Consider the following 15,196-nt stretch of genomic DNA (forward strand, 5'->3'; position numbering starts at 1 on the left):
CACATGCCCCTCAAACAATAGATATTTAATAATAGCAGCTTCGTTAATAAAAGTATATTGTAAAAATACTTATTTACATAACTGAAATGCCCTCATGAGCATTTCATTTTGACTATTATGTCCATTTAAGCTTGTGCTGACAAAATAGACTGCAATATACACATTGTGGCGCACAAAATATGAAATGCAGTAATAGGCATCCATACTCAAACATTTAAAAGAAGCATTACCCAACATACCAGTCAGACAGTTAACTTTGCCATAAAAAAAAGTTAAAAAAAAAAAAAAAAAACACAAAACAAAAAATGTACACATAGCTTTGGCAGTCACTAAAATCTTTTTTTTTTTAGTTTTTGTTTAGATATCTACAATGTATTACATGGCTACAGGTACATGTAGCTCCCAATTAAAAAAAAAAAAAAAAAAGCCAGTGTGTAGGTGAACATCTGCTGTGGTGAAGTTTACCATAGGTAGATGAACATAGCATGGATCACCCAATGGGGTGAACAGACCAATAACCAGTTAAAATGTCCAAAAGCTTGTGGAGGCAGAAAGACTTATTTTGTAGTCCGGAAGGAAGACAGGACCCCTGTCAGTGTAATATAGAGGAGTTTAAGTTCCCTTTGGTGGTGTCCATTTTAGGCAGGTGGGGTCCATTGTCTTATTGCTGTTGGCTCTTTTGGCTTCCTTTGCTGCCCATTCATCAATTAGATCCTGTGAAGAGAAAAAAAACTGAAGTTAGGTCCCAAACGTGTACAGACAGAACTCTATTACACACGAGATCAACAAGCTACAGGAACCAACAGATATTAACGTGCAAGCATAAAATCTTTTATTTAAGTCACATTTTGTTTTAAAACAACTGCTAATTGTAACCCCTTTGTCATGGCTGTCATATAGCAGTTACTTCTTCTAGGACAGATAATGGTTATTTCTACTAAAACAAATTATGCTTACCCGATAATTTCATTTCCATCTGTGGGAGGAGAGTCCACTGCTTCATTCATTACTTGTTGGAATTAAGAACCTTGCCACCAGGAGGAGGCAAAGACATCCCTGTCAAAGGCTTAATACCTCCCCCACTCCCCTCATCCCCCAGTCATTCTGCCAAGGGAACAAGGAACAGTAGGAGAAATATCAGGGTATAAATGGTGCCAGAAGAACAATATTAAATTTAGGTCCGCACCCCGGAGAAACGGACGGGAGCAGTGGACTCTCCTTTCACAGATATAAATTATGCTTACCTGATCATTTAATTTCCATCTGTGAAAGGAGAGTCCACTGCTCCAGCCCGTTTCTCCGGGGTGCGGACCTAAATTTAATATTGTTCTTCTGGCACCATTTATACCCTGATATTTCTCCTACTGTTCCTTGTACCCTTGGCAGAATGACTGGGGGATGAGGGTAGTGGGGGAGATATTTAAGCCTTTGACAGGGATGTCTTTGCCGCCTCCTGGTGGCAAGGTTCTTAATTCCCACAAGTAATGAATGAAGCAGTGGACTCTCCTTCCATTATGGAAAACATAAATTATACTTACCTGATCATTTAATTTCCGTTTTCCATCATGGGAGGAGAGTCCACTGCTTCAATCATTACTTGTGGGAACAAATACCCAAGCTCTAGAGTACACTGAATGAAGAAAACGGGAGTATAAAAGGAGGCGGACCCTATACTGAGGGCACCACAGCCTGCAGAACCTGTCTCCCAAAAGCTGCTTCCGCTGAAGCAAAAACATCAATATGTAAAATGTTGCAAAAGAATGTAAAGAGGACCAAGTAGCCGCCTTACAAATCTGCTCCATAGAAGCCTCATTCTTAAAGGCCCAAGAAGAGGTCACAGCTCTAGTTGAATGAGTAGTAATCCTCAGAGGAGGCTTATGTCCAGCCATCTCAATGTGAAATGGAGAACACTCATCAGTCAAAAGATAAGGAAGTTGAAGAGGCCCTCTGACCCCCACGCTTCCCGGAAAGAGAACAAACAGATAAAGAAGTTTGTCTAAATTCCTACGTGGCCTGAAGATAGAACTTCAAGGCACAACCACATCCAGAATTACATTGAAAGGAACCAGAATCTCTTGATTGGTGTTGTGAATTTACACAACCTTAGGAAGAAAACCTAACGGTTCGTAGAACAACCTTATCAGCATGAAAAGCCAGATAAGGAGGGACGCATTGCAGTAATCACAGATACTCTGCGCGCAGAAGCAATAGCCCGTAGAAAAGGAACCTTCCCAAGACATAGTTTAATGTTTACGTCATGCATAGGCTCCAACGGAGCCCATGCAAAACCTAAAGAACAAAATTCAAACTCCAAGGAAGAGCAATAGATCTAAATACAGGTCTGATCCTAGCAGAGCCTTAACAAGTGACTGCACATCAGGAAGCTCAGCTTACCAAAATCTGACCCCTCAGGGGACTTGTAGAAAAGCCCTTCTCCAGTTCATCCTGGAGAACAAAATAAATAAGTCCTCCACACCTTATGATGGATGCGACGAGCAACCAGCTACAAGCTTGAATGAGAGTAAAAATAACACACTCAAACCACCCTCTCTTGGCTAGGATTAAGCGTTCAATCTCCTTGCAGTCAGCCTCAGAGACCTAGACATAGATGAACAAAAAGACCTTGGTCAGCAGATCCCTGCAACAAGGTAACTTCCACGGAGGAGATAACTTACCCACTAGTCCACGAACATATCCTTTGCGGCCAAGACGGAGCAATCAGTATCACTGACGCCTGCTTAAATCGAGCCACTACACTAGAAAATAGTGGTAACGGCCGTAAAAGATAAATTAGATTGAACCTCCAAGGCACCGCTAATGCATCTGTTAGCTCCGTCTGAGGATCCCTGTACCTCATCCCATATCTGGGTAACTAGGTAATGAGACATCATAACATTTTTCTCTTGCAAATCTCTGCAAACACTCAGAATGGAGACCAATCTCCCGGATTAAAGTATTGTCTGCTGAGGAAAACCGCTTCCCAGTTGTCCACACCCGGAATGTGGATCGCTGACAGTGAATAAATGTGGGTCTCCGCCCACTCCAGAATCCGAGATACTTCCCTCAGAGAGGGAGCTTCTCGTTCCCCCCTGATGGTTGATGTAAGCCACTGATGATATATTGTCCGATTGGAATCTGATAAACTGGGATGAACCCAGCAGAGGCCAAGCATTCAGAGCATTGTATATTGCCCGAAGATCCAAAATGCAATCGGGAAGGAGATTTTTCCTCCTGAGTCCATAGGCTCTTCCAGACAAACTTGCGCAACCGTAGTCACAATCACCCAGGATGGTCTTGAGACGGACATCCCTTGGGACAAGAGCCCTCGGGTTTACAACGGTTCAATTTACACCGTTTCAGAATAACAACCTTTTTTTTGTCACGTGACTGCTATTGAAAAGCATTGAGAAGCAGTGCATTGATTAAAATAGCCAGTAGGTGGAGCTGTCCGCTTGTGTTGCAGCAAAAATATGCAAGCCAAGCAAGCAGAAAATCAGTTTAACCAGACCTGAGATATCGAGCAGCTTGCAAAGGAACAAGATCTTCCTGTCTATAAATCAGTCCAGATTGGAATGCATAGAAAGAACTGTTTGCAGAAAAATGCAAGTAAAGTCTGTGTTGTGTGATTATTTTATTAGGTTTATAATGCTGTTTAGCAAATGTTTTTGTTCATTTAACTTAGTTTAATCATATATTCTGTGTTGTGTGATTATTTTATTAGGTTTATAATGCTGTTTACCATTTAAAGTCTTCATTTCAAAGCTTTAAAAATAATGTATTAGGTGTTACTTATGCCAATTTTGAGAGGGGCCTGGAACCTAACTCCCTCACTTCCCATTGACTTACACTATAAACTGGGTTTCAATTTACAACGGTTTCGATTTACAACCATTCCTTCTGGAACCTAAACCTGGCATAAACTGAGGGCTACCTGTACTTAGGAATTCCACCCTGGTACTCGATACAAGAAAACTCTCTCTAGATTTATCTTCCATCCTTGGGATCAAAGACGACAGAGGAGAAATTACGAATGGTCCACTCTCAGAAAAACTTCTTGGGGAATGCCACGTTGGCCGGGATTAACCCCTGGTCAACTACTTGAAGGCAGTTATGCTCCCCACTTTACCAGCTAGACCAAACAGAAGATCAATAAACTGGAAGTGCTGGTCCAGAAATGCAAACCCTAGGAACTGGTCCTTGAGGATTGGTACGTGAAGGGAGCATCCTTCAGATCTATCGTGGTCATGAAGTGCCCTTCTCGAACGAGGGGAGAATGGACCTATTGTCTCCCTCTTGAACGAGGGGACATTTTAAACTTGCATAAGCACATCAGGTCCAAATCAGACGGAAAGTTCCCTCCTTCTTTGGAACCACAAAAAGGTTTGAATAGCATCCCAAACCACTCACTGCGATAGGCACCGGGACAATAATTCCTAAGAGAACCGATCCCGTACGCACCCCAGAAAGGCTAAACTGCCCTTGGGAGGCAGAGACTTGAAAGCTATCTGGTGACCCTGAGCTATGACCTCCAGGTGCACGTCCCTGAACCAAGAGACTGAAAAGAGTGACAGTTTGCCCCCCTACACGATCCGGAATAGGACCAGGGACCGCCCGTTTATGCCAACTTAGACTCGGCGGGCTTCTTGCTCTGCTTGGATTTATTCCAGGACTGAGCTGGCGTCCAAGAGCTCTTGGTTTGCTCAGGCTTAGTAGAGGACTGCTGACATGGGTTTTATAAAAAGGAAATTTATGCTTACCTGATAAATTTATTTATTTTACGATAAGACGACTCCACGGATTTCATCCTTACTTATGGGATATTGCCTCCTAGTCAGCAGGAGGAGGCAAAGAGCACCACAGCAGAACTGTATATATAGCTCCTACCTTCCCTCCCACTCCAGTCATTCGACCGAAGTTAGGAAGAGAAAGGAAAAGCCAAGGTGCAGAGGTGACTGAAGTTTAATAAAAATAAAGACCTGTCTTAGAAAATGACAGGGTGGGCCGTAGACTCGTCATATCCTAAAAGAAATATATTTATCAGGTAAGCATAAATTTCCTTTTCTTTTACAAGATACGATGAGTCCACGGATTTCATCCTTACTTATGGGATACAATACCAAAGCTATAGGACACGGATGAAAGGGAGGGACAAGACAGGAACCTAAACGGAAGGCACCACTGCTTGAAGAACCTTTCTCCCAAAAACAGCCTCAGACGAGGCAAAAGTGTCAAATTTGTAAAAAGTGTGAAGAGACAACCAAGTTGCAGCCTTGCAAATCTGTTCAACAGAAGCATCATTTTTAAATGCCCATGAGGAAGCCACAGCCCTAGTAGAAGGAGCCGTAATTCTTTCAGGAGGCTGCTGTCCAGCAGTCTCATATGCAAAACGGATGATACTCTTCAGCCAAAAAGAAAGGGAGGTAGCCGTAGCTTTCTGACCCCTACGTTTTCCGGAAAAAACAACAAATAATGAAGATGATTGACGAAATTCTTTAGTCGCCTGCAAGTAAAACTTCAGGGTATGGACCACGTCCAAGTTATGTAACATACGCTCCTTCTTAGAAGGATTGGGACACAATGAAGGAACAATAATTTCCTGATTAATATTTTTGTGGAAACAACCTTAGGAAGAAAACCAGGTTTGGTACGTAACACTACCTTATCGGAATGAAAAATAAGGTAAGGAGAATCACATTGTAGAGCCGAAAGCTCAGAAACTCTGCGAGCAGAAGAAAGAGCAACCAAAAATAAAACTTTCCAAGATAACAACTTAATATCTATGGAATGCATAGGTTCAAACGGAACCCCTTGAAGAACCTTATAAACCAAATTCAAACTCCAAGGAGGAGCAATAGGTCTAAACACAGGCCTGATCCTAATCAGAGCCTGACAAAAGAATTGAACATCCGGAATATCTGCCAGACGTTTGTGTAGCAAAATAAAAAAAGCAGAAATCTGTCCCTTTAAGGAACTTGCCGACAACCCCTTCTCCAATCCTTCTTGGAGAAAGGACAAAATCCTAGGAATCCTAATCTTACTCCATGAGTAACCCTTGGATTCGCACCAATAAAGATATTTACGCCATATCTTATGGTAAATCCTTCTAGTAACAGGCTTACAAGCCTGAATCAAGGTATCAATGACCGAATCAGAGAACCCTTGCTTATATAAAATCAAGCGTTCAATCTCCAAGCAGTCAGCTGTAGAGAAATTAGATTTGGATGATGGAAGGGTCCCTGAATGAGAAGGTCCTGCCTCAATGGAAGCTTCCACGGTGGCTGAGAGGACATGTCCACTAGATCGGCATACCAAATCCTGCGAGGCCACGTAGGAGCGATGAGAATCACTGAAGCCCTCTCCTGTTTGATCCGAGCAATCATCCGGGGAAGGAGAGCAAACGGTGGAAACACATAAGCTAGGTTGAACGACCAAGGCACTGCCAAGGCATCAGTTCGGCCTGAGGATCCCTGGACCTGGATCCGTATCTCGGGAGCTTGGCATTCTGACAAGATGCCATAAAATCCAGCTCCGGTCTGCCCCATCTGAGAATCAGGGTGGCAAAGACCTCCGGATGGAGTTCCCATTCCCCTGGATGAAACGTCTGTCTGCTTAAAAAGTCCGCTTCCCAGTTGTCCACTCCTGGGATGTAGATTGCTGACAGATAACAAGAGTGAGCCTCCGACTACCGAATTATCTTGGATACTTCTGTCATCGCTAAGGAACTCCTTGTTCCTCCCTGATGATTGATGTAAGCCATAGTCGTGATGTTGTCCGACTGAAATCGGATGAATTTGGCCGAAGCCAACTGAGGCCAAGCCTGAAGCGCATTGAATATTGCTCTCAACTCCAGAATATTGATTGGAAGTAGAGACTCCGACCGAGTCCACACACCCTGAGCCTTCAGGGAATTCCAGACTGCACCCCATCCTTGGAGACTGGCGTCCGTTGTCACTATCACCCATGAGGGTCTGCGGAAGCACGTCCCTTGGGATAGATGATCCTGCGACAACCACCAAAGAAGAGAGTCTATGGGTCTCCTGATCCAGATCTGAGGAGACAAATTTGCATAAGCTCCATTCCACTGTCTGAGCATGCTCATTTGTAGAGGTCTGAGATGAAAACAAGCAAACGGAATGATGTCCATCGCCGCCACCATCAATCCAATTACCTCCATGCAATGAGCCACTGATGGCCGAGGATTGGACTGAAGGGATCGGCATGTATTCAGAATCTTTAACTTTCTGACTTCCGTCAAGTAGATTTTCATGGATATAGAATCTATTAGCGTTCCCAGGAAAGGAACCCTTGTCTGTGGAATTAGTGAACTCTTTTCTTGATTCACCTTCCACCCGTGAGTCCTTAGAAAAGAAAGAACAATGTCGGTATGAGACTTTGTCAGATAAGACGACACCTGGATCAGAATATCGTCCAGATAAGGCGCCACTGCAATGCCCCGCGGCCTGAGAACCGCCAGCAGAGACTCTAGAACCTTTGTGAAGATCCTGGGTGCTGTGGCCAGTGCGAAAGGAAGGGCCAAGAACTGAAAAAAGTCCACTGGTAGTGATATATTGACCCTCCTGGATCAATGGAAGAATTGTCCAAATAGTCTCCATCTTGAAGGATGGAACTCTGAGAAACTTGTTTAGACTCTTGAGATCTAAAATGGGTCGGAACGTTCCCTCTTTTTTGGGAACCACAAAAAGGTTTGAGTAAAACCCCTGTCCCTGTTTTGGAACGGGACAAATTACTCCCATAGTGGAGAGGTCTTTTACACAACGTAAGAATGCCTCTCTTTTTATCTGGTCTACAGACAATCGTGAAAGAAGAAACCTTCCCCTTGGGAAGGAATTTTTGAACTCCAACTTATACCCTTAAGACACTATTTCCAATGTCCAGGGATCCTGAACGTCTCTAATCCAAGCCTGGACAAAGAGAGAAAGTCTGGCCCCTACTAGATCCGGTCCCGGATCGGGGGCCGCCCCTTCATGCTGTCTTGGGAGCAGCAGCGGGCTTCTTGGATTGTTTACCTTTGTTCCAAGCCTGGTTGGGTCTCCAGGTGGGCTTGGCTTGTGGATAATTCCCTTCCTGTTTAGCGGAAGAGGAAGGGGAGATTCCTTTGAAATTACGAAAGGAACAAAAATTACTCTGTCTTTGTTTAGATGTCTTGTCCTGAGGGAGGAGATGACCCTTATCTCCCGTAATGTCAGAAATGATTTCTTTCAAATCAGGCCTGAATAGGGTCTTTCCCTTGAAAGGAATAGCCAAAAGCTTGGATTTAGAGGACACATCCGCAGACCAAGATTTCAACCATAGGGCTCTCCGAGATAAGATGGAGAACCCTGAAGTCTTAGCCGCCAATTTTGGGATCTGAAAGGCAGCGTCCGTAATAAAAGAAGTAGCCAGCTTAAGGGCCTTAATTCTATCTTGTATTTCCTCCAAAGAAGTCTCCGTCCTAAAAGACTCTTCTAGAGCTTCAAACCAAAAAGCAGCCGCAGTTGTGACTGTTACAATGCAGGCCGCTGGTTGCAATAAAAAAACTTGATGAACATAGAGCTTCTTGAGAAGACCCTCCAACTTCTTATCCATGGGGTCTTTGAAAGCACAACTGTCCTCGATAGGAATAGTCGTACGCTTTGCTAGGGTAGAGATAGCTCCCTCCACCTTAGGGACCGTCTGCCAAGAGTCCCGAACAGTGTCAGCTATAGGGTGTACATTTTCTTAAAAATAGGGGAAGGAGAGAACGGGATACCTGGCCTTCCCCATTCCCTTGCAACAATTTCCGAAATTCTCTTAGGAACCGGAAAAACATCGGAATAGGAAGGAACCTCTAAGTATTTGTCCATCTTACACAATTTCTCTGGTGGGACCACAATAGAGTCAGTCGTCCAGAATCAACAAAACCTCTCGCAGCAACAGACGGAGGTGTTCAAGTTTAAATCTGAAAGACATGACGTCTGAATCTGTCTGGGGCAATGCACTTCCTGAATCAGATAATTCCCCCTCAGACAGTGTCTCCCTACCCTCCAATTCAGAGCCCTGGGAGGGTACATCGGAGATAGCCAACAAGGCATCAGAAGTCGCAGGGACCACAGGGGATTCTGTCCTGCTGCGTTTGCCTTGTAACCCCGGCAACTTAGATAAGACTTCTGTAAGAGTAGATGACATAACTGCAGCCATATCCTGCAGAGTAAATGAAGTGGACGCAGTTGAAGAACATGGCGTCGCTTGGGCGGGCGTTAAAGGTTGTGACGCTTGGGGAGAAAGATGCGGCATACCCTGAGTCTCATCAGGCTGAGAAACATCCTTAGATGTACTTGCATTAAAGAAAATTTGTTCTTTGAATTGTAAAGCCCTCTCAGTACATGAAGGACAAAAAGTAACAGGGGGTTCCACATTGGTATTCAAACATAATTAACATGTGACACTTTCCAAATCCATATCTCAATCCATATCTCAAACCAGACTGAAAATGGTACTATTAATATAAATGACAAAAATACAGTCTGTCTATGCAAACGTTTATCTTTTACTTTGTATAAGCAAAAACAGAGAAAAAATTAAAACGTTTTAGGTTTAAAAACCAAAGCAGCTATAAGCTTGTACATATAACGCGCTTATAATCGCTGCTTAAATACTGTTATGCTTTGCTTAGAAGCGTTCTGTGACTTTAAAATACTCTTACATATATTGTCAAAATGAAAGAGTAAATCAGTGCACCTCGCCACAGCTCTGCTGCGGCGCCTACCTGCCCCCTCGACACAGTGGCACAACACAGTCAAACAACCGGACGCTCGAGACCGCCTGCTTTAAGTACTGTAACCATGTGGTCTCGACAAGCGTCCAGGAACACGTCCTCTGCAGTCTCAGCCAGAAGAAAGAGCGCGGCTTCAAGACGCATCCGGTCTGAAGCACGCAAAGTCAGCCCCGCCCCTCGTGGGCGGCAATCAGAGAAAAGGCCTCTAACCAAATAAAAAATGGCCGCAAATAAGAATTAAAAGTGATAGTAATCCTAAACTACCCAGTACTGCTCACAGCAGTCAGACATAGTTACAAAACACTAACACATTACGGTCGTTTGACCGAAGTTAAGCCGCTTGTCTCAGCAATCCCCAGCGTAACAACAGCCCTGATTAAAATAACGTCACTGCAGGAGCAAAATGAACCTAGTTAGCCCCACTATGTGATACTGACAGTTAGCATTTCACATGTCCCTTGAAACACCCTGTACTACCAAATGAAATCAGGATTAAGTCCTATGTGATAGGCAACTCCTACAGCCCTCTTCTGAGTTAGGATTGTCCCAGAATAAAATAGCTGTACATACCTGAAAGCTGAACGAACAGCATGATCAGTCCCACATTCAAGAGGTTCTGCAGTACTGCAGTTCTGTAAGCAGTGGAGACATACCGGGCCTTAGTTGTAATATGCTAAGACCATCATCTGAAGGGCAGCACACATGTGAGGCACAGAGAAAATAAGATTCCTCCAGTTCCCATTGCTTTGAAGCCACCAGATGCTTCTCTTTTTAGTAAACTGAAGAGACTGATCTGGTCTAGGCTACACCCCAAAACAAAGTAGCCCCCTTAGACACTACACAAAAATAAACTCTTGATTGAAGAATCTAAACTAACACCTCACTTTACCTCTTCCTATCACTAACACAGGCAAAGAGAATGACTGGAGTGGGAGGGAAGGGAGGAGCTATATATACAGCTCTGCTGTGGTGCTCTTTGCCTCCTCCTGCTGACCAGGAGGCCATATCCCATAAGGATGAAATCCGTGGACTCGTCATATCTTGTAAAAGAAAACGAAAAGAACGAAAATAGTCCTTAGACTCGTTCATATTCTCTTGCGGTAGAAGGGCACCCTTGCCCCCTGTGACTGTGGAGATAATCGAGTCCAAGCCTGGACCAAACAAAATCATTCCCTTAAAGGGGAGGGAAAGTCGTCTAGACTTAGAAGTCATATCCGCAGACCATGACTTCAGCCAGAGCCCGACGACCTGAACAGAAAAGGATGAAACTTTAGCATTTAGGCGAACAATCTGCCTAATGGCATCACAGAAAATAATTTGCAGCCCTCAAGGCCGTAAATCTTTCCTGAGTAATGTCGAGGGGACCTCTCCACCCCGATCAATCCTTTAAGGAGTCACACCAGAAGGTAGTTTCTCCAGCAACCGCGCCAATGGCCGCTTCCTGTTGAAACAAATATCCCATATGTTGAAAACAACTGTCTTAACAGAGTTTCCATCCTTTATCCATGGGCTCTTAAAATGAAGAGCTATCCTCAACAGGGATAGTAATACGTTTAGCAAGGGTGAAGATAGCGCCATCCCTTTTAGGGACGGAACCTCACAACTCCATTGAGAGTCCAGGGCTGGGAATGATTTGTTAAAGAGAGAAGAGAGGAACAATCCAGTCCCATTCATTCTTAAAATGTTCGCCATCTAACAGGAGCAGGGGAGTACCACCCTGTCCTCAAACTCTATCCAATTTAGGAATTAAAGATTCCTCAGGCAATTTGGCCTCTGGAACCACTGAATTTACCAAAAAAACTTCCTTTAGAAGAAAGCGCAAATTCCTAAAACTAAAGTCTGGTTCCTCTGCAGCTGGAGGTTTAGAGGCAGCAGACTCCAACCCAGAATGTTCATACTCTGAAGTCTCAGAAAGAACTGCATCTTCTGATAACCCTATCAGTTAAATCCAATAAATCATCTGATGTACTCTGAGAAAGAGTGCAATACGTAACCTTTCACTTGCGCTTAGCAGGGAGAGGTAAAGCATTAAATGGCCTCCTCCAGATGGAGGATAAGCAATGCAATGGAAAACTGAATGTGTAGAGAGATAAGCATGTAGGGTACACACCTCACTGGACGACAACTCCTCAGAGGTGGACGGCTCAGTGGTATCAAACATGTTTGATATTATCACATTATGAAGGCATTTGGAACATAATTGAGGGGAGGTAAGGCCTCCTCACATTATAAACAGGAATTACTCTTTAGGAATAAAGGGCGTGCCCTCTAAGTAAAAGAATCCTCTATCGCTAGTGCAATAACCAGAGAACTATAAAATAAAACATTTTATTAAAAAAAAAAAAAAAAAAAAAACACCTTTATATCCCAATGGCTGTGGTACTCCCCACCTCCCATGACCCAGACAGTACAGAGAGTTAGGACTACTCTCTGATAGACACCCAATAAGGAAAGAATATCATGCACAATGCAGGGCCGTCCCTGCTATAAGAAAAAGCGCGCCAAGCTTGTAAGTTGCATGTCTTCCAAAGTGAAACCTGTATATTCCATAACAGCCTATGAATGAGCCCATAACATCTCACACATAAAGCAGCATAAAATCAAACAAACATATGATTATTCCCCCTCAGGAGATATTAACCCTTGATTCTATACAGACAAAAGGAGTCACACTGTGACCCTGTCTTCTAGCGTTATCATACATGTATAAAAAAATGAAACGATCTTACCAGAATCTATGCCGTAGAACAGGAACACGGCCTTTCAAGTGTGACAGGATAGTAACATTGCTCCTGACATGGACTTGAGAGCAGAAAGAAAGCAGCAAAACTCTTCAACGCTGATTGCTGAAGGAGCTGTTAATTTGAGTTGGGATGGTTTCGCAGAAGAACTCCCCCTGCATCTCCGGACTCTAACTTTCACCCATGCTCTCACTGAGAGGCTGACAGGACTACTTAAAACTCCAGTCCCATTGCGAAGAGTACTACCCTCCATAAGAGACCACTCCAAATTATCCGACACAGCTCTGCCAACCTCCTGTGACGAAAGGCAAAGAATGACTGGGGGATGAGGTACCCACAAGTAATGAATGAAGCAGTGGACTCTCCTCCCATTAAGATGGAAAATATAGCAACTAAACAAATTTTCATATAACCATATACAAATTTATATTTTTATAGAAATTTATAGAAAAAGTAAACCCATATGAAAGGGTTTCTCATATAAGGCATTATAAAAATCAAGGAATTTCCCCACCCAAATTCTTTTTTTTTTTGAATAGCTGTTTTAAAAGTAGATGAAGCAGTTTCTCACTGTAAGAGAGATGTAGACTAAGCAGTAACTGGAATAATTCCCTTTTTACCTTTGATTCATTGATCCATCTTTATAAAAATATGTTGAGGAGGTTGCAAGTCCTTATTAAGAATTCTCCTAACAAAAAAACCCAAAAAACATGTACATCCCATGTTCCTAAAGCATAGGTGCCCAAATACGGTCCTTGTGATTTACCACAAGTCCTGGTTTCAGTTAGTCACTGCTACAAAATAATCCGCACTGGATTTATTGGCTGCATAGAAATCTTAAAACCATGACAATACAAAAAGCAGATCTGGTTAAAGGGAAACAAAATAGATTGTAATTATAATACATATCTGTTCACTAGCTAGAAAAACAAATTATGCTTACCAGATAAATTTCTTTCATGGTGGTGAGAGACCACAATACATTACTCATGGGAATTACCCTTCTCTAGCACTAGGAGGCAGAGAGTCCCAAACCCAAAGAGCTCTATAACAAGCTCTATAAAACCCCTCCCACCTCACACATACCTTAGTCTAACATATAGCCAAGCAAGGGACATAAGGAAAAGGAATAAGACCCAAAAAAGGAGCAGGGAAAAAAAAAAGAGGGGCTGAAGAATAAAACTCCAGAAAAAACACAAGGGTGGGGTCTCCTGGACTCTCGTGCGGGTGGTTAGGTATTAAAAGGCCCTTTTAAGGACTATTCGTAGTTTGTTAGATTAGGGGGTGGTTTTTATTTTTTTGGGGAGGGGGGGTATTTTTATAGGGGTATTAGATTAGTTTTAATTTTTTTCATAAAAATAGACTAAAAGTGTGACTATTGTTTTTTATAATTTATTTCTTTGAAGTATGATATTGTGATTATCTTTTCAGACCACTGGTGGTAACTGTATATTTGGATATATATGTGGATTAAAAAAGTAAATTTATGCTTACCTGATAAATTAATTTCTTCTACGATATGACGAGTCCACGGATTTCATGCTTACTTGTGGGATTCATCCTCCTGCTAACAGGAAGTGGCAAAGAGCACCACAGCAGAGCTGTATATATAGCTCCTACCTTCCCTCCACCTCCAGTCATTCGACCGAAGTTAGGAAGAGAAAGGAAAAGCCAAAGGTGCAGAGGTGACTAAAGTTTAACAAAAAAATTATATATTCCTGTCTTAAAAGATGACAGGGAGGGCCGTGGACTTGTCATATCGTAGAAGAAATAAATTTATCAGGTAAGCATAAATTTCCTTTTCTTCTACAAGATATGACGAGTCCATGGATTTCATCCTTACTTGTGGGATACAATACCAAAGCAACAGGACATGGATGAAACGGGAGGGACTAGACCGGGACCTAAACTGAAGGCACCACTGCTTGAAGAACCTTTCTCCCAAAACCAGCCTCAGAAGAAGCAAAAGTATCAAATTTGTAAAATTTTGAAAAAGTGTGAAGAGACAACCAAGTTGCAGCCTTGCAAATCTGTTCAACAGAAGCATCGTTTTTAAATGCCCATGAGGAAGCCACAGCCCTAGTAGAATGAGCCGTAATTCCATCAGGGGGCTGCTGTCCAGCAGTCTCATATGCCAGACGGATGACACTCTTCAGACAAAAAGAAAGAGGTAGCCGTAGCTTTCTGACCCCTACGCTTTCCAGAAAAGACAATGAATAATGAAGAAGATTGACGAAAATCCTTAGTCGCCTGCAAGTAAAACTTCAGGGCACGAACCACGTCCAAGTTATGCAACATACGCTCCTTCTTAGAAGAAGGGTTAGGAAATAATGAAGGAACAACAATTTCCTGATTAATATTCTTATTGGAAACAACCTTAGGAAGGAAACCAGGTTTGTTACGTAAAACCACCTTATCAGAATGGAAGATAAGGCGAATCACATTGTAATGTTGACAGCTCCGAAACTCTCCGAGCAGAAGAAATAGCAACCAAAAACCTAACTTTCCAAGATAATAACTTAATATTTATGGAATGCATGGGTTCAAACGGAACCCCTTGAAGAACATTAAGAACTAAATTCAAACTCCAGGGTGGAGCAATTGGTCTAAACAAAGGCTTAATTCTAGTTAAAGCCTGACAAAAAGACTGAACGTCTGGAACATCTGCCAAATTTTTGTGTAGCAAAATTGACAAAGCAGA

General features: G+C 42.8%; 1 protein-coding gene across 4 annotated transcripts in view; it reads right to left on the minus strand.

The window, feature by feature from the left end:
* Positions 1-318: 318 nt before the first annotated feature.
* The window catches only part of KAT7 (lysine acetyltransferase 7), a 292,481-nt gene continuing 277,603 nt past the window's right edge, over positions 319-15,196 (minus strand). For all 4 annotated transcript variants that reach the window (XM_053700145.1, XM_053700141.1, XM_053700136.1 and 1 more), the window contains one exon: positions 319-714. In XM_053700145.1, coding sequence (XP_053556120.1) covers positions 613-714 — 102 coding nt within the window. In that variant the 3' untranslated portion in view covers positions 319-612. The remainder of the gene's footprint in view (positions 715-15,196) is intronic.

This window comes from Bombina bombina, chromosome 1 (assembly GCF_027579735.1).
Source record: "Bombina bombina isolate aBomBom1 chromosome 1, aBomBom1.pri, whole genome shotgun sequence".
NCBI classification, from domain to species: domain Eukaryota; kingdom Metazoa; phylum Chordata; class Amphibia; order Anura; family Bombinatoridae; genus Bombina; species Bombina bombina.